Here is a 22,002-nt window from a genome sequence, read left to right on the forward strand (position 1 = left end):
CTCCCATCATGTCAATCATAGATAAGACCATTTCTGATCACTTCTTTGTATCCCTCTCCACTCACATCCCCCTTCCCTCTCCCCACCCCACTTTCTTCTGTGTCCGCCCTGGAAAAAACTCTCCGCAAGTCACTTACAACGGCACTTTCACATTCCCAAATGTCTAGCCATTGGCCCTCCATTCAACACGACATTTCTACAGCTACGATCTGATCAATCCCACCCTCACCTTCACCTTTGATATCCTTGTGCCCATTAAAACCATTACGCTGCCTCACCCTGGTCAGACCCCTTGGTACAGTCCCCATCTCCGCTCCCTTAAGTCCAAGCGACTCAGACTTTAACATTTATGGCGGACAACTGGTTTAGCCATTCATTGTCAGATCTGGCTGGACCACATAAAGCACTATCTGGTCTTGCTGTCCTCTGCCAAAACTGCTCACTATTCCAGGATCAGCCTGAAATGCAAAGATAATCCCTGGCTTCTCTTCTCCACTACAAACCATCCTCCTATTGTCGGGGAGGGTTTAAACTAGCTTGGCAGGGGGATGGGAACCTGAAAGTGAATTCAGATGGGAAAAAGTTGGCACTGGAAATGGAAGGCAGAAAATTAGTGAGTGAGTCTGGAAGGCAGAGGGAACGAAGGTTAGAAAATAAACAGAGGAGTTTGGCAGTCCTTAAATGTATTTACCTCAATCAAGGAGTATAGGAAATAAGGCGGATGAATTGAGGGCAAAGATAGACACGAGGCAGTATGATATCTTAACTATTACAGAAACATGGCTTAAAGAGGGGCAGGACTGGCTGCTCAATGTCCCTGGTTATAGGGTTTTCAGACGCGATAGAGAGGGGGATAAAAAAGGAGAGGGGGTGGCAATTTTGGTTAAGGAAACAATTACAGTTGTGAGGAAATATAGAAACATAGAAACATAGAAAATAGGAGCAGGAGTAGGCCATTTGGTCCTTCGAGCCTTCTCCACCATCCAATATGATTATGGCTGATCCTCTATCTCAATACCACATTCCAGCTCTCTCCCCATACCATTTGATGCATTTTGTGTCTAGAAATCTATCTAGCTCCATCTTAAATATGTTCAGTGATTGGCCTCCACTGCCTTCTGTGGTAGAGAATTCCACAGGTTCACCACACTCTGAGTGAAAAAATTTCTCCTCATCACTGTCTTAAATGTCCTACCCCGTATCCTGAGACTGCGACCCCCCTCGTTCTGGACCCCCCCAGCCAGGGGAAACATCCTCCCTGCATCCAGTCTGTCTAGCCCTGTCAGAATTTTCTATGTTTCAATGAGATCCCAACTCATTCTTCTAAACTTGAGTGAATACAGGCTGAGTCGACCCAATCTCTGCTCATACGAAAGTCCTGCCATCCCAGGAATCAGTCTGGTGAACCTTTGCTGCACTCCCTCTATGGCAAGTGTATCCTTTCTTAGGTAAGGAGACCAAAGCTGCACACAATACTCCAGGTGTGGTCTCACCAAGGCCCTGTATAACTGCAGTAAGACATCCTTGCTCCTATACTCAAATCCTCTTGCAATGAAGGCCAATCAGGGGGAAAGCTCTCCAGTGGCTGGAGTCATACCTAGCACAAAGGAAGATGGTAGTGGTTGTTGGAGGCCAATCATCTCAGTCCCAGAGCATTGCTGCAGGAGTTCCTCAGGGCAGTGTCCTCGGCCCAACCATCTTCAGCTGCTTCATCAATGACCTTCCCTCCATCATAAGTTCAGAAATGGGGATGTTCGCTGATGACTGCACAGTGTTCAGTTCCATTCGCAACCCATCAAATAATGAAGCAGTCCGAGCCCGCATGCAGCAAGACCTGGACAATATCCAGGCTTGGGCTCATAAGTGGCAAGTAACATTCGCGGCAGACAAGTGCCAGGCAATGACCATCTCCAACAGGAGAGAGTCTAACCACCTCCCCTTGACATTCAACGGCATTACCATCCCCAAATCCCCCACCATCAACATCCTGGGTGTCACCATTGACCAGAAACTTAACTGGACCAGCCATATAAATACTGTGGCTACAAGAGCAGGTCAGAGGCTGGGTATTCTGCGGCGAGTGACTCACCTTTGCCTTCCTAACTACTTGCTGCTCCTGCATATTTGCTTTCAGTGAGTGGTGTACAAGGACACCCAGGTCCCTTTGTACATCAACATTCCCCAATCTATCACCATTTAAATAATAACCTGCCTTCCTGTTTTTCCTTCCGAAGTGGATAACTTCACATTTATCCACATTATACTGCATCGACCATGTATTTGCCCACTCACTCAACTTGTCTAAATTGCCTTGAAGCCCTCTCTGCATCCTCCTCACAACTCACGATCTCATCTAGTTTTGTGTCATCAGCAAACTTGGAAATATTACATTTGGTTCCCTCATCCAAATCATTTATATATATTGTGAATAGTTGGGGCCCAAGCACTGATCCCTGCGGTACCCCACTAGTCACCGCCTGCCACCCCAAAAAAGACCCATTTATTCCTACTCTCTGTTTCCTGTCTGTTAACCAATTTTCAATCCATGCCAGTATATTACCCCCAATCCCATGTGCTTTAATTTTGCATACATAACCTTTTATGTGGGACCTTATCAAAGGCCTTCTCAAAATCCAAGTAAACCACATCCACTGGTTCTCCCTTATCTATTCTACCAGTAACATCCTCAAAAAAACTCCGGTAGGTTTGTCAAACATGGTTTCCCTTTCATAAATCCATGTTGACTTTGTCTAATCCTGTTGATATTTTCTAAGTGTCCTGTTATCACATCCTTTATAATAGACCCTAGCATTTTCCCTCCTGCTGATGTTAGGCTAACCAGTCTGTAGTTCCCTGTTTTCTCTCTCCCTCCTTTTTTAAATAGTGGGGTTACATTTGCCACCCTCCAATCTGCAGGAACTGTTCCATAATCCATAGAATTTTAGAAGATGACAACTAATGCATCCACTATTTCCATGGCTACCTCTTTTAGTACTCTGGGATGCAGATTATCAGGCCCTGGGGATTTATCGGCTTTCAGTCACATTAATTTCTCCAGCACTATTGTTCTACTAATTCTAATTTCCTTTAATTCCTCCTTCTCACTAGTCCCTTGGTTCCATAGCATTTCTGGGAAGTTATTTGTGTCCTCATCCGTGAAGACAGAACCAAAGTATTTGTTTAATTGCTCTGCCATTTCCTTATTCTCCATTATAAATTCTCCCGTTTCTGACTGTAAGGGACCTACATTTGTCTTCACTAATCTTTTTCTTTTTACATACTTGTACAACCTTTTACAGTCCACTTTTATGTTCCCGCAAGTTTACTCTCATACTCTATTTTTCCCCTCTTAATCAATCTCTTGGTCCTTTTTTGCTGAATTCTAAACTGTTCCCAAAAGCTTGCTGCTTTTTCTGGCAACTTTACATGACTCCTCTTTGGATCTAATACTATCCTTAATTTCTTTTGTTAGCCATGGTTGGGACGCTTTTCCTTTTGTGTTTTTGCACCAGAAAGGAATGTATAATTGTTGCAATTCATGCATTCGTTCCTTGAATGTTAGCCATTGCCTATCCACCGTCATGCCTTTTAATGAAGCTTCCCAATCTATCATAGCCAACTCACTCCTCATACCTTCGTAGTTTCCTTTGTTTAGATTTAGGACCCTAGTCTCGGCTTGGACGACTTCACTTCATCTTAATGAAGAATTCTATCATGTTATGGTCACTCTTCCCTAAAGGACCCCGCACAACAAGATTATTAATTAACCCCTTCTCATTGCACAATACCCAATCTTAGAGAGCCTGTTCCCTGGTTGGCTCCTCAGCGTACTGGTCTAAAAAACCATATTGTACACACTCCAGGAATTCAGGAGGAATGATATTTTAGAAGGAGCATCAAATGAGGCCTTATGGGTTGAACTAAAGAACAAAAAAGGGGCAGTCACATTCCAGGGAGTGTACTATAGTCCCCCAAACAGTCAGAGGAGATAGAGGAGCAAATATGTAGTCAAATTTCTGAGAAGTACAAAAACAATAGAGCAGTAATAGTAGGGGATTTCAACTACCCTAATATTAACTGGGATATAAACAGTGTGAATGGTATAGAGGGCACAGAATTCTTAAATTGTGTACAGGAGAATTTTTTTAGCCAGTATATAGCAAGCCCAATGAGAGGGGGGGCAGTTCTGGATTTAGTTCTAAGAAATGAAGAGGGGCAGGTGGAAGAAGTAGCAGTGGGAGAGCATTTTGGTGGTAGTGATCATAATACAGTTAGTTTGAGCATAGTTACAGAAAAGGACAAAGACAAAGCAGGAGTTAAAGTTTTCAATTGGGAAAAGGCCAATTTTACTAAACTGAGAAGTGATTTAGCAGAAGTAAACTGGAAACAGCTGCTTGAAGGTAAATCAGTGTCAGAGCAGTGGGAGACATTCAAAGGGTTCAGGGTAAACATGTTCCCACAAAGATAAAGGGAGGGGCTGCCAAATCTAGAGCCCCCTGGATATCAAGAAGCATTCAGGGTAAGATACGTCAGAAAAAGAAAGCCTGTGATAGACACCGGGAACTCAATACTACGGAAAGCTTAGAGGAGTATACAAAGTGCAGGGGTGAAGTTAAAAAGGAAATTAGGAAAGCAAAGAGAGGGCATGAAAAAATATTAGCAGGTAAAATCAAAGAAAATCCAAAGATGTTTTATAAATACATTAAGAGCAAGAGGAAAACAAAGGAAAGAGTAGGGCCTATTAGAGACCAAAAAGGTAAACTATTTGTGGCAGCGGAAGATGTGGGTTTGGTTCTTAATGAATACTTTGCATCTGCCTTCACGGAGGAGAGGGCTGATACAGGGCTTATAGTTGAGGAGGAGGAGTGTGAAATATTGGATGGGATTAACATAGTGAGAGTGGAAGCATTAAAGGGTTTAGCATCTTTGAAAGTGGATAAATCACCAGGCCCGGATGAAATGTATCCCAGGCTGTTAAAAGAAGCTAGGGAGGAAATAGCGGAGGCTTTAACAATCATTTTCCAAACTTCACTGGATACAGGCGTGGTGCCGGAGGATTGGAGGACTGCTAACGTTGTACCGTTGTTTAAAAAGGGAGCGAAGGATAGACCGAGTAATCACAGGCCAGTCAGCCTGACCTTGGTGGTGGGCAAATTCTGAGGGACAGGATAAACTGTCACTAAATAAAGGCATGGATTAATCAAGGACAGTCAGCACAGATTTGTTAAGGGGAGGTCACGTCTGACTAACTTGATTGAATTTTCCAGGCGGTGACAACGAGGATAGATGAGGGAAGTGCAATTGATGCAGTCTACATGGATTTTAGCAAGGTATTTGACAAGGTCCCACATGGCAGATTGGTCAAAAAAGTAAAGGCCTATGGGATCCAAGGGAATGTGGCAAATTGGCTCAGTGGCAGGAAGCAAAGGGTTAACGGTCGATGGGTGTTTTTGCAACTGGAAGGCTGTTTCCAGTGGGGTGCCGCAGGGCTCGGTTCTAGGTCCTTTGCTTTTTGTGGTATACATTAACGATTTGGACTTAAACATAGGGGGCATGATTAAGAAATTTGCGGATGACACAAAGATAGGCCGTGTGGTTGATAGTGAGGAGGAAAGCTGTAGACTGCAGGAAGATATCAATGGACTGGTCAGATGGGCGGAAAAGTGGCAAATGGAGTTCAATCCGGAGAAGTGTGAGGTAATGCATTTGGGGAGAGCAAACAAGGCGAGGGAATACACAATAAATGGGAGGATACTGAAAGGTGTAGTGGAAGTGAGGGACCTTGAAGTGCATGTCCACAGATCCCTGAAGGTAGCAGGACAGGTAGATGAGGTGGTTGAGAAGGCATATGGAATACTTTCCTTTATTAGCCGTGGCATAGACTATAAAAGCAGGGATGTTATGCTGGAACTGTATAAAACACTAGTTAGGCCACAGCTCGAGTTCTGTGCACAGTTCTGGTCACCACATTACAGGAAGGATGTAATTGCACTAGAGAGGGTGCAGAGGAGATTTACGAGGATGTTGCCAGGACTGGAGAATTTTAGCTATGATGACAGATTGGATAAGTTGGGGTTATTTTCCTTGGAACAGAGGAGGCTGAGGGGTGATTTGATTGAGGTGTACAAAATTATGAGGGGCCTAGATAGATTGGATAGGAAGGACCTATTTCCCTTTGCGGAGGGGTCAATAACCAGGGGGCATAGATTTAAAGTGATTGGTAGAAGGATTAGAGCGGAAATGAGGAAAAGTTTTTTCACCCAGAGGGTGGTGGGGGTCTGGAACTCACTGCCTGAGAGGGTGGTAGAGGCAGAAACCCTCAACTCATTTAAAAAGTACCTGGATGTGCACCTGAAGAGCCGTGACCTGCAGGGCTACGGACCAAATGTGGGAAAGTGGGAATAGGCTGGGTGGATCATTTGACAGCCGGCGCGGACACAATGGGCCAAATGGCCTCCTTCTGTTCCGTAAATTTTCTATAATTCTATGGATCCTATTATTCTTAAGCCCCTCTTCCCTGCCCCCTCTGCCCTAACCTCCAACACCAAGTACGAGGAGCTCATGGACTGCTTTGTCACTAAGATTAAGACCATCAGTTCGATTGCCTCTACCGCTTCCCTCCCTTCCCCTAGCCCACCAAGCCAAACTTTCCCTAAGGTTCCCCCCGCCTGAGCCCTGAACTCGCATCTTTCTCTAGTTTCTCTCCTATCTCCTCTAAAGCCTTGTCCATGAGACCCACCTCCTGCTCCCTTGACCTTATTTAAACCAAACTGCCAACTACCCAATTTCCCTTCCTGTCCCACATGTTAGCTGATATTGTTAACAGTTTCCTCTCCTCAGGTACTGTCCCCCTCCCCTTCAAATCTGCTGTCATCATCCCCCGCCTCAAAATATCCAATCTTGACCTCTCTGTCCTTGTAAACTACCGCCCCATCTCCAACCACCCTTTCCTCTCCAAAGTCCTTGAACGTGTTGTCGCCTCCCACCTTTCCCGCAACTCTATGTTTGAATCCCTCCAATCAGGTTTCCGCCCCGTCACAGTACTGAAACGGCCCTTATCAAAGTCACAAATGACATTCTATGTGTCTGTTACCATGGTAAACTATCTCTCCTCATCCTTCTCGAACTGTCTGCAGCCTTTGACACGATTGATCACAAACATCCTCCTCCAACGCCTCTCCTCCATCGTCCAGCTGGGTGGGACTGCGCTCGCACTGTTCCATTCTTATCTATCCAGTCACAGCCAGAGAATCAGCTGCAATGGCTTCTCTTCCCACTCCCGCATCATTACCTCTGGAGTCCCCCAGTGATCTATCCTTGGCCCCTCCTAGTTCTCATTTACATGCTGCCCCTTGGCGACATTATCCAAAAACACAATGTCAGGTTCCACATGTACGCTGACAACACCCAGCTCTACCTCACCACCACCTCTCTCGACCCCTCCACTGCCTCTGATTTGTCACACTGTTTGTCTGACATCCAGTATTGGATGAGCAGAAATTTCCGCTAATTAAATATTGGGAAGACCAAAGCCATTGTCTTCGGTCCCCACCACAAACTCCGTTCTCTAGCCACCGACTCCTTCCCTCGCCCTGGCCACTATCTGAGGCTGAACCAGACTGTTCGTAACCATGGCCTTTTATTTGACCCTGAGCTGAGATTCTGACCTTATATCCTCTCGATCACAAAGACCGCCTGCTTCCACCTCCCTAACATCGCCCATCTCTGGCCTTGCCTCAGCTCATCTGCTGCTGAAACCCTCATCCATGCCTTTGTTCCTCTAGACTTGACTATTCCAATGCTGTCCTGGCTAGCCTCCCACCTTGCACCCTCCATAAACTTGAGCTCATCCAAAACTCTGCCGCCCGTATCCTAACTCGCACAAAGTCCCGTTCACCCATCATCCCTGTGCTCGTTGACCTACATTGGCTCCCACTCCAGCAATGCCTCGATTTTAAAATTATCATCCTTGTTTTCAAATCCCTCCCAGGCCTCACCCCTCCCTATCTCTGTAACTTCATCCGCCCTACAATCCTCCGAGATCTCTGTGTTCCTCCAATTCAGGCGTCATGCGCATCTCCGATTTTAATCGCTCCACCATTGGCGGTCGTGCCTTCAGCTGCCTAGGCCTCAAGCTTTGGAATTCCCTCCCTAAACCTCTCCGCCTCTCTACCTCTCTCTCCTCCTTTAAGACACTCCTTAAAACCTACCTCTTTGACCAAGCTTTTGGTCACCTGTCCTAATATCTTTTTATGTGGCTCGGTGTCAAACTTTGTTTGTCACTCTCCCTCGTTCACAATCCTACCCTAATCCACATAGACACTGTACACCATCCAACTCCCCTCCCTTTCACACAGATACTGTATACCATCCAACTCCCCTCCCTCTCACAGAAACACTGTACACCATCCAACTCCCCTCCCTTTCACAGAGACACTATACACCATCCAACTCCCCTCCCTCTCACAGAAACACTGTACACCATCCAACTCCCCTCCCTCTCACAGAGACACTATACACCATCCAACTCCCCTCCCTTTTACAGAGACACTATACACCATCCAACTCCCCTCCCTTTCACAGAGACACTGTGCACCATCCAACTCCCCTCCCTTTTACAGAGACACTGTACACCATCCAACTCCCCTCCCTTTCACAGAAACACTGTCCTCCAACTCTCTCAGTTAATCCTGGCACTCTTCCCATCCTCAATTCAATTTTCAATCTCATTCTCCTCCCTCAGTTCCAGAGAATCAAGGGCACACAAATGACAGCAGAAATGACCATGCTGACCGATTGCAAGAAAACAAAATTGGTTTATCTGACCAACTGAATATGTGAAAAGAAAATGATTTTGAATAAATAATTTCTAATTTAAACTTCTCTTTCTTGATCCATTTAAAGGTGTGGGTATCACTATGGTCCTTGTGTCAACATTTGTGACCATTTACTACAACTGTATCATCGGCTACAGCCTGTATTACTTGTTTGCTTCCTTCCAATCCTCCCTGCCATGGGCAGACTGCTTCAGTTGGTGGGGTGCAGATGAAATTTGCAGCAAGACTCCCAAAGGTACTGTGATAACTTCTATTTAGTAAAGTATAGACATTGACTATTCAGTCTGTCTGTCTGAATGAGTGAGAAAAAGTTGACGATAGTTTAAGTAATCATCTTCATTTTGATAGTGTGGAAGACATCTCAAATTATAGAAGGTAGATGGGGTGACGGGGATAGTGGTATCAGTTATCATGGTCTCCTGGAGCTTACTTGATTGTCCCTGGGGTGGGTTTCTCTGGAATTTCCCAGAGTTTTTTTCCTGGATTGGCCCAAGGTTTTTTCTCTCTTTCTTTGTCTGTCCCTGGAGATTGTTCAGTTTCTGGGGTGGGGGATGGGGTTTCTGATGGGATGGGATGAGATGGGTATGTGTAGTTTGCATGATGTGGAATAGGACAAGCTCAAAGGACCAGCTGGTGTTTTCCTATCATTGTAAATGTTTGATGTGGAGATGCCAGTGATGGACTGGGGTGGACAAATGTAAGGACTTGCACAACACCAGGTTATAGTCCAACAGTTTTATTTTAAATCACAAGCTTTGGGAGCTTTCCTCCTTCGTCAGGTGAGTGAAGGGTTCTAAAAACGCATAGCATATATAGTCCGAGAACAATGCCTGGTGATTACAGATAATCTTTCCAACTGCCCCCATCACACCTTGGCTGGGAGACGATCGCAGCAATCAAAGGTGTCGTTGGTGTTCAGACAGGTTAGCCACGGAAAACATTACATCCCAGTATACTGAATACACAATGGGTCAGATCACAAAGACAGAGAGAGAAAGAGACCCAAAAGGCAGAGAGAGAGAGAGAATGTCCAGTTGTATTAAAAACAGATAACTTTTTTTCGCTGGTGGGGTTACATGTAGCATGACATGAACCCAAGATCCCAGTTGAGGCCGTCCTCATGGGTGCGGAACTTGGCTATCAATTTCTGCTCGACGATTTTGCATGGTCGTGTGTCTCGAAGGCCGCCTTGGAGAACGCTTACCCGAAGATCAGAGGCTGAATGTCCTTGACTGCTGAAGTGTTCCCCGACTGGGAGGGAACCCTCCTGTCTGGCTATTGTTGTGTGGTGTTCTACCTCATAAGTTGCAGGAAAGGATGCCCCGGAGCATGGTACATCGGCGAGAACATGCAGACACTGCGATAACGGATGAACGGACACCGCGCAACAATCGCCAGACAGGAGGGTTCCCTCCCAGTCGGGGAACACTTCAACAGTCAAGGACATTCAGCCTCCGATCTTCGGGTAAGCGTTCTCCAAGGCAGCCTTCGAGACACACGACAACGCAAAATCATCGAGCAGAAATTGATAGCCAAGTTCCGCACCCATGAGGACGGCCTCAACCGGGATCTTGGGTTCATGTCACGCTACATGTAACCCCACCAGCGAAAAAAAGTTATCTGTTTTTAATGCAACTGGTCATTTCTCTCTTTCTCTGCCTTTCGGGTGTCTCTCTCTCTCTCTCTCTCTGTCTTTGTGTTGTGACCGTTTGTGTATTCAGTAGTCTTGTATGTAATGTTTCTCTGTCTGAATACCGTTCAACTCCTTTGATTGCTTTGATAACGGGCAGTTGGAAAGATTATCTGTAATCACCAGGCATTGTTCTCTGACTATATATGCTGTGCCTTTATGGAATCCCTCGCTCACCTGACGAAGGAGGAAGCCTCCGAAAGCTTGTGATTTCAAATAAAACTGTTGGACTATAACCTGGTGTTGTAAAACTCCTTACATTTGTCCACCCCAGTCCATCACCGGCATCTCCACATCATCGGTAGTTGCCCTAAGGAGGAGTTGGTGGGTCTTCTGTAGTTATTGTTATTTACAATTAAGTGGTTTGTTAAGCCTTTTAAAAAGCCAGTAAGTGTCAGCTATGAAGTGTGGGTCTGGAGTCACGTATAGGCCACTCTATGTTGGGGTTCCCTTCCCTGAAGGATATTAGATATAAAGTACTTAGAACAATCAGTAGCTTTCTTGGTCATGCTTTCATCACACATTAAATTTATTAAATTCACTTCCACACCTTATTATAGTAAGATTTGAACTCATGACCTCTGAATAGCACGTCCAGTACCACCGCAATGCTGCTCTGCCAAAGTGAACTCCATATGGCAGAATTACAGTGGATGTTTTGAACTGTGCCCAGGTGGTTTCCCTTCAGAGGTATTCTCCACCTCTCTTGGAATAGGTGTACTGTAATAGATATGTTGCACCGTATTATATATACAATGCACTGTAATAGATGAGGGATACTGTAATACATGAGGTGCACCATAATATATGGGGTGCACTGTAATGCATGGGAGGCACTGTAATACATGGGCTGCACTGTAATACGTGGGGTGCACCATAATATATGAGGTGCACTGTAATATGTGGGGTGCACTGTAATACGTGGGATGCACTGTGATACATGGGGTGCACCATAATCTATGGGGTGCACTGTAATACATGCGGTGCACTATAATAAATGGGGTGCACTGTAATACATGGGGAGCACTGTAATACATGGGGAGCACTGTAATACATGGGCTGCACTATTATACATGGGGTGCTTTGTAATACCACTTGCAATAATCAAAAGCAATAACAGTTTACCTGGAAAAATTTTATAAAATACTTCTGAATACTTTTTATCCACTTTTTGTTTATTATAACAAAGCCACTAATTTACGATTTCACAAAAAGTCACTTCAACCAAAATGCTGCTAAAAAATCATCAAATCCATTGCAGCAAAAATGAAATTTGACTTATTCTATCACTATAATCCAATGGCCAAACTACAAACAGAATTACGGACTCTGAGAACACCAGCGAAAATCCCATGTAATAAAACAAATTTGACTTACGCAATCAGAATAAACCAGTGACCCTGATTATAGGACGATAAATGACAGCATCGTTCCCAATAAAATGTATTTCTGAAAACGTAGGTGCTGGCTGCAGTTCAGTGCTGGCACTCTTACTTCTGAATCGGAAGGTTGTGGGTTCAAGTCCCACTCCAGAGACTTAAGCACAAAATGGGGGCTGATACTTCAGTACAGTACTGAGGGAGTGCTACACTGTCAGAGGTGCTGTTTTTCGGGTGAGATGTTAAACTGAGGGCCCCGTCTGTCCCCTCACATTGTCGTTAAAGATCCTGTGACTCTATTTCAAAAAAGAGCACAGGGGTTCTCCCTAGCTAAATAAAACAGATTATCTGGTCATTTATCACATTGCTATTTGTGGGATTTGCTGTGCATTTCCTACATTACAACACTGACAACACTTCAAAAGTACTTCATTGGCTGTAAAGTGCTTTGGGACATCCTGATGTTCTGAATGGCGCTATATAAATGCAAGTCTTTCTTTCTTTCACATTCCACATTTCCTAGATCCCCTCTGCAATCTCACTCTGGATGATGGATATTTTGAAATAGTTAATACAACATGGCTGCAGGAAAACAATGAAACTTGCACAAATGGATCAGAAATCTACGTTCCTCACCAGGGTCCAAGTGAGCAATTCTGGGAGTAAGTAAATTACTACAGATAGCTGCACCTATAACCTGCACAGCTGTACCAGTAGCTTCCTCTTGGGAAGGTTAGTTGAGTGAATGTCCTGTTTAATGAGTGAAAAGCTGTTGGATTTAAATAGAAGTTAAATTTACATTGGGAGATACAGTGACTAACCCAGGTAGTTTTAGCAATGCATCGTAAGGCAGTCAATGAAGCACTGCCAGGAACTCCTTCAAATCAGCTCTCCAGGTAATCTTATCAGCACTCACTGTTTAAGCAAAGCTTTGCACTGCTATATTTTCAAGTATATGACTTCATTGTTTCATTTAATTATTGTGACCCAAATAATATTTTGGGATAAAGTACATGAGTAATTTGAAACATGAGATATGGTAAGTGCAGAATGCTTGGGAGGAACAAGTGACTTTGGATTTATTGGGGTAGAATTTAACTTTGAGCTGGGAAGGGAGCGAGTGGGGAAGATTTTCGGGTGCGAAACCCAGGAGGTAAATGATCGTGACCTTAATGAGGCCCATCAATTTTACTTCCAGCTTTCACGTCCAGCAGCCAGCCTGATTGACAGCAAGCCGCAGCCGGGGATTGGAGGGAGGTTAGGAGGAAGGGAGGGATCATGACCTGGCGGTGGGGGGTGGGGGTGGTGGTGGGGAGGAGTTCGGGGAGCCGGAAAGAAGATCGGGGGGCCGGGGAAGAAATCTGGGGGCTGGGAAGAAGACCAGGGGGCCGGGAATAAGATTGGAGGTCGCTGGCGGTCGAGTGAAGAGTCGGAGATAGATCGGGGTCCACCATGGGAGGGGAGTCCACCATCAGTGGGGGGGTGGCCATTCGTGGGCCTCCTGTCAGCCAAGTGAGCTTTTTAGCCTGGATAAGCACTCCTGCTCTTCTGGACCCACAAGGAGTGCAATAAAGGCACTCACCTCATGGATCCGGTCCTTCCATCCTGCTTACACCTGACTTGATTCGGAAGTGATGGGAAACCCGAACAGGTGTGGTTAAATTCATTTTATTTTTCCAATACACAAAATATTAAGTACCTCAAGTAGGTACCTCATGAGGTACATTGCCCTTTTAAGTATCGGCCCGCCGGCTTTAAGTGGGGTCGGGACTTCCTGGTGTCTGCTGTCCACGAGCATACAAACCTGCCTGGGTTAAACCCAGAAGTGGGCAAGTTGGAGCCGGGGTACGGTCCTGCTCCAAAAAGCTGTTATTTTAACCTCCCACCCGCCCCCAATCCACCCGTTCTTGGGGGTTAAAATTTATCCCATATTTCCCCAAATTTTCCACCATTGGAGATTACCTCACATTATGTCTGGATCTGTTCTGGACTAGTTGATGGAGATTAATTGCCATGATCAGTCAAACAACTCCATTATCATCGTATCATGCGACTACCAGAATGATAGAAGGCAAACTAGATGGACATTGGTCTTTTCTCATTCAGAAACTCCTACGTTCCTATGGGCTCCTTTTTTCGTCTGATGGCATCAGTAAATAAAAGCTAAACACCACAAATACAAAGGAAAGCCAAAATGAAATCAACTTCAATCTCAATTCCTTGCAATAATTCACTTATAAAAGCAGTAACTGATTCTCTTTATCTTTCAAATCCATGTACAATCGACAAAACAACTTAACTGTGTGTAATGAATTGTATCCTTATGTGAGATGTTTTCTGTTTCCATTTTATTTAGTAAAGTGGTTTTACGCCGAACAAGTTCAATGGATGAGACTGGGGAGATAGTCTGGTATTTAGCCCTCTGTCTGCTTCTGGCCTGGATAATAGTTGGGATAGCGCTATCTAAAGGAATCAAATCTTCAGGAAAGGTAAAACGATTGGTGATAAATAGAGTTCAAACTCTGATGGCAAAGTACAATAAAACGAGAATTAATAAGTCATTTGTGAAGTGGGCTGGTTTATCTCACAGGTGATGATAGCAGTGACTCTTTGGGGAATGTGAGATCCAGAATTCATGAACACTGCAGGCCTGAGTGAGATCTGAAGCTCTTTCTCCTGAGTGAAAGAACAGCAGAAATTCTACAAACCCCTGAAATGTGCCACTCATAACCGTGCCCTGCTGGTTAAGACTTTTTTCTGCACCCTTCAGCTCAAAATTTTTTTGGGCCGTAACTTGCTGGAAATGCGAGCTGATAATGGTGGTGAGGGAAACGGAGCATCTGGGATCTTTGTGAACGGTGGGACCAATGGTGTATCTCCTTAACCAATAAGATTTAAGGATTGAAAAAGAACGAGGGGAAGGATTGAGAAGGAGGGTGAATTTGAGTGAATGAGTTAGAGTCAAATCAGGTACAGAAACAAAAGTAAAGAACATAGGAACATAGGAAAGAAGAGGGAAAGAGGGAAAGAAAGATTGGATTAAGAGAGAAAAAAAATTAAAAATTCTTGAACATAACAGGAAAGCTAAGGGCAAGATGCTATTTGTGTGAAGCAAACGGCGGAGCGATGTAAATCAACCAAGTTCTGGACATTTGTAACTCACAGCATATCTCTTTATCCCCTGAAATTGCTGGACGATTTGCAATTAATAACGGTGTGCGTCGTTAACACGCCATTATTTTTACAGCAAAATCCAGCCTAATATTGTACTATTTAAATTCAGTTACAATATGCACCTCAGTGTTAAATATACCTTTCATGCAGTTATTACTCCTCCATATGTGTTCTGGTTCATTCTCTTTGATTACAATCCTATTTGTTAGTCATTCAATGGAATTCAATACTGTAAATGTTGTACCAGCAATACAGGAAAATCTAACAAACTACTCTCCGTGGTCAGGTGGTTTATTTTACTGCGACATTCCCTTATTTGATTCTCATCATACTTCTGGTCCGAGGCGCTACTCTGGAGGGAGCCTATAAAGGTATTGAATACTACATCGGAAGACAGTCAAACTTCACTAAACTGGCTGAAGCTGAGGTAAACACACCAAGATAATCCATGGAACTTCAACTGTATTCTTCAGTCAAATTGTTTCATGTTTCACTTTTATTTATTTTCCTGATTTATGACAAGTTCAGTGTAAAAGCTGTGTTGTTTTTGGATTCGTCAGTTATGGAAAAATTAATTTCAGTCATTGCGTTTTAGTTGATAGAATCAGAAGGAAGTTGTAACTGAAAGCTAATGATAAAGGCTAATGAGTTTAATTTATGCTTTTTAACGTCTAGATGTTTGCAGATGGGATGGGATAAAATAGCAGAAATGGGATGAAATGGGATGAAATAATAATAGGATGGAATAGGATGGAATGGGATATGATAGAATTGGATGGGACAGGACAGAATAGGATAAAATGCAATGGCTGCCATATTCCCTTCTGGATACCTACTTTTTAGTATCTTGTAACAAATTCACTAATAAAATTGTCAGGTAAATATTTTTTCAATCTATGTGCGTAGGTCACATAGTAACATTTAAGTAGACAATCAATATTATGACATGGCATTTATTGACATTAAGATCTGATTGTTAATTTTGGTGGAATTCTGATGGCCTTTTGGTGTGCCTTTCTTTGTTGCTGCTTTCAACAAGGGTGACAGTAATTAAATTAAACCATCAAGTCATACACTTGAAAACATAACAGTACAAAGCATCAAAGCTCCTGGAGGGAATTAGACAAGGAGGCAGAATGATAACCCTACTGTTCAAGGGAGATACTATTGACCAAAGGGATTTTCATTCAGTCAGATCACTACTGAGCTATGGCACGAACCCCCATGTTCCTCATAGTTAACTTGCAACAGTTGAAAGAGGTCAAGTAAAATTTCTCATTGCTGATTAATTCTACCTTCTATTTACCAGGTCTGGAAAGATGCTGCAACACAGATTTTCTTTTCATTGTCAGTGGCTTGGGGAGGTTTAACAGCACTGTCATCCTACAACAAATTCCACAACAACTCTTACACAGATGCCATCATTGTCTGTGTTGTTAATTGTGCTACGAGTGTGTTTGCTGGATTTGCCATCTTCTCCATCCTTGGACACATGGCTCACATACAAGACAAGCCTGTTTCAGAGGTTGCAAGATCAGGTACCTGCAGAGTCAAACTTACTTTCTTCTGTTAAAATGTTTCCAAACTGTGAGATAAAACCGTCCGGGCTCAATGATCTCAGCCTTTCCACTCTGATGGCAAAATCTGGATCCAGTAGTTTTGAATTGGAAATAATTTAACATAAACTTGCTTAAGTGTAAACAAAGCAACCATAACATTAACTGACCAGCTGCTTGTAATTCATAAACGGGAATAACCAGAACTGGTAAAAATATGAACCAGGGTCACAGCTTTAAGCAGCTTTTGAAATCTCAGATTCTCTTTGGGGATTGGGTGGTGCAATGAGTTGGACATTGGTCTTACATATAGGATCTGGCTATAAATCCAGTCCAGACTGATGGGACTAATGTCTCCAATGACTGCTAAGTGTAAGGGACCTACATGGAAAAAGTTTGGGCAGTCTCCATCCTGTTCCTATTGGACATGGGCTCCACAGCACAAAACCGGCTCTGAATTGGCAACATCACTCGGCAAGGGCCCTAGATGGCTGGTGTGAGGAATGGGAAAATGTCACAGTGGTGCAACCTCTTCTCGGGGTGGGGCTGAGGCACATTGTTGGGGCAAAGTAGAGGGATCTTTACTCTGCAGATAACTGTGATAAAAACTAGGGGCCTTAAATGGAAACTGCCCCATTCCCCAGCACTGACATCACTCACCCTGATGGAAAAAAAACAAAAAATCTCAGACCGAATACACAAGTACTCAGCAAGATGTGATACATTTTCACAATCTGGATTCTAAAAGAATTAATAGGTTTTAAATAAGTAATTTCAGGTTACAGTATCTCTCTTTTCAGCATCGTTCATTGCACCGTATCAATTGTATCCATTGTTTAGGTTTCGGTTTGGCTTTCATTGCCTACCCAGATGCTCTCGCACAGTTGCCAGTGGCACCTTTATGGTCCATTTTATTTTTCTTCATGCTGGTCACTCTGGGACTCGACAGTCAGTTTGCAAGTATAGGTAAGAATGACCTTACTTCAATTAACATATCTCTTTCCACTTATACAAAAGAAATTATATAAAATATTAAGCTTATAATAGTGGACAAATGTTTAATATGTTTTTGTGTCAATCTTCTGCTCGTTATGTTAATGGATCATGAACCTATTTGTTGACACCTGCATTAAAGTAACGGCCAGAGGAATGTCACCCCAACATCTGGAAGAGTTTATTCACTAATATCAGCAGCAGTAATTCTAGCCCAGAACTTCCATTTGATGAATCACTTTTTCTAGCTCTAGGCCAGTGTAGTGTCAAGAAGTTATTGTGAGATTCTGGAGATACAATGGTATCAGCCATTGCTCACAACCAGAGCTCATGAATGAAGATCATGTGTTTTTAAATCATTCATTTTATTGAGCTGCTGGAAAACCTTCTGGTAAAAGAGATGTTGGATAGTGAGAATTGGGAAATCCATTGGCCTCGATATTTACGGGGAGGCGGGTCGGAGCAGCCAGGAAACCCAGAAATGCAGATAACCCAGAGGTCCTTATTTAAATTTTTTGTCTCCGATTCCCGGCTGGCAGCCAGCCAAATTGAGAGGCTTGCTGGCTGCTGTGCGGGAAGGCCTGAGGCACCAGGCCGCAGCCGGGGAGCAGAGAGGAGGGAAGGAGAAATCGGAAAGGTCAGGGTGGTGGGGAGATCGGAGGTCAGGGGGGATTGTAGGTTGGGGGGATCACAGGTCGGGGGGGGATTGTATTTCGGGGGTATCACAGGTCGGAGGCCTTGAGGAGGTCGGAGGGATCGGAAGGATCAGAGGTCGAATGCCTGGGGGAAATCAGAGGTTGAGGGAGGATCGGAGGTCAGGGGAATTGGAGATCCAGGGGGGAATCGGAGGTCAGGGGAATTGGAAGTCAAGGGGGGATGAGATGTCGGGGGGATCGGAGGTCGGGGTGGATCGGATATGAGAAGCCTTGGAGAGATCAGAGGTCGGGGGGAGCCCAGAGATCGGGGCGGAACATCGTGGGAAGGTGGAAGGGGTCAGCAGATCACGGTGTGGGGAAGCAGGTTTGCTTGGGGGGCCGAAAGGAAGCACTCCTGCTCCTCCTGGAAAGGCACTTACCTGCTGGATCCGGTCATTCACGCCTCCCTCCAGCTGCCGGGTTTCCTGAGCCCTGGGAAACACGGCCCGCAGGCGTTAAACTTGAAACTCTGTTAAAATTTGAGGCAGGTAGCCTCATTAAAATATTTAAATTACGGACCTGCCACTGGAGAGCAGATCAGTCACCCGCCCCTCAACATGCCTCCATTAAAAAGGGAAGTTGGAGGTGGGTTGGGTCGGGTTTCCAATTTTTAAAATTTTAACCCCTCCCCCAGCCCTCTCCCGCCTGTTCCAGGGGTTTAAAATTCCCCCCATTGATTCCAATCTGACTGCACTATGATATCTTCTGACACATTCTTTCATATCCACAGCACTCTTCGTCTTACTAGACATTGCTGCTGCTCTTTCCCCGTAAATACTGTCAGAGATAAATCTCACCTCCAGCTCTTTCAGAGTTGCTGATGACTTTTGAGGCACTTTGACACTCTGTAATTGTAATACAATTTGGGTCCAATTTTCCACCTGTAAATTTATTGGAGAAAATTAATTCCACTGTCCCAATTTTAAACTTATTGATCTAGACTAAGAATCATTCAAATTGCAGCATAGAAGAAAGGAGGCCATTCAGCCCATCACAGCTTTGCCTGTGCTAGCTCTTTAACTGCTGTTATCTGCTCTAATCCTATTTCCCTACCCATTCCAGGTACCTTTTCATATTATTCCTCTTCTACTCCCTATCTTTTAGTGATGATCCTGAGTTGATGTCCCCTTATTAGTAATTCACTAGCCTGTGGAAACAATCGTTCGCTATTTTCCTTCCATAATTTTGAAAACCTCCATTACATCCCCTTAACCTTCTCTGTTCCAGTGAAAAAGCCCCAATTTTTCAAACCTTTCTTTGCAACTATAATCCTGGGTCTCATTCTGGTGAATCTTCTCTATACCCCGTCCATGCCTCCAATATCTTCCCTACAGTGGGATTGCCAGAACTACAGACAATATTCCAATTGTGCCCTAACCAATGTCCTGTACAAATTCAACATCACTTCCTGCTTTTATGTTCAATGCTCCAGTGTATAAAACACAGAATCCTTTTCAAGGCCGTTTCAACCTGCACTCCCAACTTTAAAGATCTCTATGTCTGCACCACTGGATCTCTTGATTCTTCCACATGGTTAAGAATCTCACTGTTCAGGTTACACGTCCTTTCCCTGTTCTTTTTCCCCAAAATATACCGCCCCACATTTTTCTGCTTGTGCCCAGGCACTGCTGCACTGAGGATAATAATTATACAGTTTGAGGTACATCTCTAAAAGTTCACCACACAGCAGAGCAACAGGAAAGGGATGGGGTAAAATGCATGTTCTTCTATTACGTTAAGCCCATTAAAATCTTCATCCTATATTCAACTTCCAGGTGTAAAGGCGCTTTGGGGAATAACTGTACATCAGCTGCATCCAGTCATTCAGTAATTGCTGAGGCATCACACTCATCATGTGAGACCCACAGCCAATTCAGGAACCTTTGTCAAAGATTCATCTCCGACTCTTCAATGGTGATCAGGCAAGCCTCAGGGGACCCCACCCATTGATTATTACTGACAATCTGATGTTCCTTCCACCATGATCACATAGTTTTCCAAAAATACGTCTTAACACCTTCTTAAAGGACTGCAAGGAGTCAGCCCTCACCACCACTGTTGCAAAGGTCAATCACCTTCTGAGAAAAATAAAACTTCAACACGTCCAACCTTACTCCCTGCTTCCTCAACATAAATGGACAGCCCCTAGTTTAACCCGGCCATCACCTCAAGCAATCTTTCCACCTGTACGTTATCAATGCCCTGGATAAATTTAAATAACTCAATCAAATTACCTCTAACTCTACATACACCTCTCCAGCCAATCCAAACTCAAGACACAAGGACCACCGTTACAATTCAATGCACTTAGACCAGGTATCATCCTCATTGACCTTCTATGTACCTTCTCCAGAGTCAGATTGCCCTTTTTGAGATATTCCTATTTACTGCTTTGTAATTTATCTCCATTCAGACGTCAGCAATTCTTACACTTCAACTCCAGACAATCCAGAAATGAGGCTTTAACAACTATAGTAAGTCATCAAAATACAATAATGATGGCAAAGATAATTGGCAGTTGTTGGAAACACCACAACAAAGCACCATTATTGTGAGCAGGATCACAGAGGCCTGGTACCAACACATTCTACAATATCACCGCTGAGCTGGCAGCAGAGTGTAGCATCACCAGGAGAGGAGGCTGAATTATTGAGTCCCATTTTAGATCACAGGCCTCAAGATCATTTGGGTAAAGAGGTCACTGTGCACAGCGTTTAGGGTCATCTGCAGGTTATGCAAAACTCTACTGGTCAGTTCCATACTGCCTTCATTCTGCGATTAGTTAATATTTAAGGCTTCGTTCTCCGAGATTCATGAGGAGCTGGACTATGGATTGGGTGAAATGCACGCCAGAGAGAGCAGTGGCTGCTGCTGCAGCAAAGACATTTAGTGAATGGCTGGAAGCATTGTATTCATTCTGGTTTTGGTAGTGAATCCTGGTTTGATTGTGACTTCGTTCTACCAATGTAAGGGGTTTTAAATATCAGAAATGCCCATCTCACTGCTCGGGACAGTAAGCTCCATAAAGGTGAGTGTACTGCCCCAGTTCCTCTGGATGGATGTTGTCCATTCCATCCCAGCCCCCCATTCCAAGACTGATAGAACATCTTCAGCTTCCTCTGTACAGAGGCCATCCATGGATGAACCTTCAATGGCTTTAACTCCCCAAGAGAGAAGACAGGCTTAGTCTCCCCTCACTGTGAGGCAGTGTACCTCTATGGGATAATTGCTTGGATCATTGCCTCGCCCTGAAACCTCTAGATGGGCATGGAGACAAGATTGTCCCTCCCATTCCCCTCCTCATCCTCCTTATTGCAGTCCCAGAAAAGACCATCAGAATACTGAAAACATCCAATAGTCTCAGTAACTCTGGTGTCCTGGAGGGGAGGCTTCAATGCCCTGCACTGAGGATACCCTTGAGCTTTTGGCCTTCTCTCCACTATGGTATAACAGAACCAACCTCTCAGAGGAGCTCACTGCAAATGGCTTCAAGGCACGGCATGAGAAAGGAAGCACTGAAGTTACCATCCTGCTTCATCAGGCTCAGATCACCAGATTCCTGTGTTCCTGGTGCAAATACGGCTTAAGTACAAGCAAGCCTTGTGGTGATGTTCTGCTTATAATCTTGTAAAGGGCTGACAGCCCGACCGCTTCTCTCCAATGTTTCAGAGAGCGGAC

General features: G+C 44.2%; 1 protein-coding gene across 1 annotated transcript in view; it reads left to right on the forward strand.

Moving 5' to 3' along the window:
- Window positions 1–22,002, forward strand: part of LOC137332853 (sodium- and chloride-dependent neutral and basic amino acid transporter B(0+)-like) — a 46,503-nt gene that overhangs the window by 15,390 nt on the left and 9,111 nt on the right. Inside the window, exons 4-9 of the mRNA XM_067996810.1 lie at window positions 8,905–9,072; window positions 12,430–12,568; window positions 14,263–14,395; window positions 15,367–15,507; window positions 16,390–16,618; window positions 17,477–17,602. Coding sequence (XP_067852911.1) covers window positions 8,905–9,072; window positions 12,430–12,568; window positions 14,263–14,395; window positions 15,367–15,507; window positions 16,390–16,618; window positions 17,477–17,602 — 936 coding nt within the window. The remainder of the gene's footprint in view (window positions 1–8,904; window positions 9,073–12,429; window positions 12,569–14,262; window positions 14,396–15,366; window positions 15,508–16,389; window positions 16,619–17,476; window positions 17,603–22,002) is intronic.

The sequence above is a fragment of the Heptranchias perlo genome, chromosome 15 (assembly GCF_035084215.1).
Source record: "Heptranchias perlo isolate sHepPer1 chromosome 15, sHepPer1.hap1, whole genome shotgun sequence".
In the NCBI taxonomy this organism is placed as follows: Eukaryota; Metazoa; Chordata; class Chondrichthyes; order Hexanchiformes; family Hexanchidae; genus Heptranchias; species Heptranchias perlo.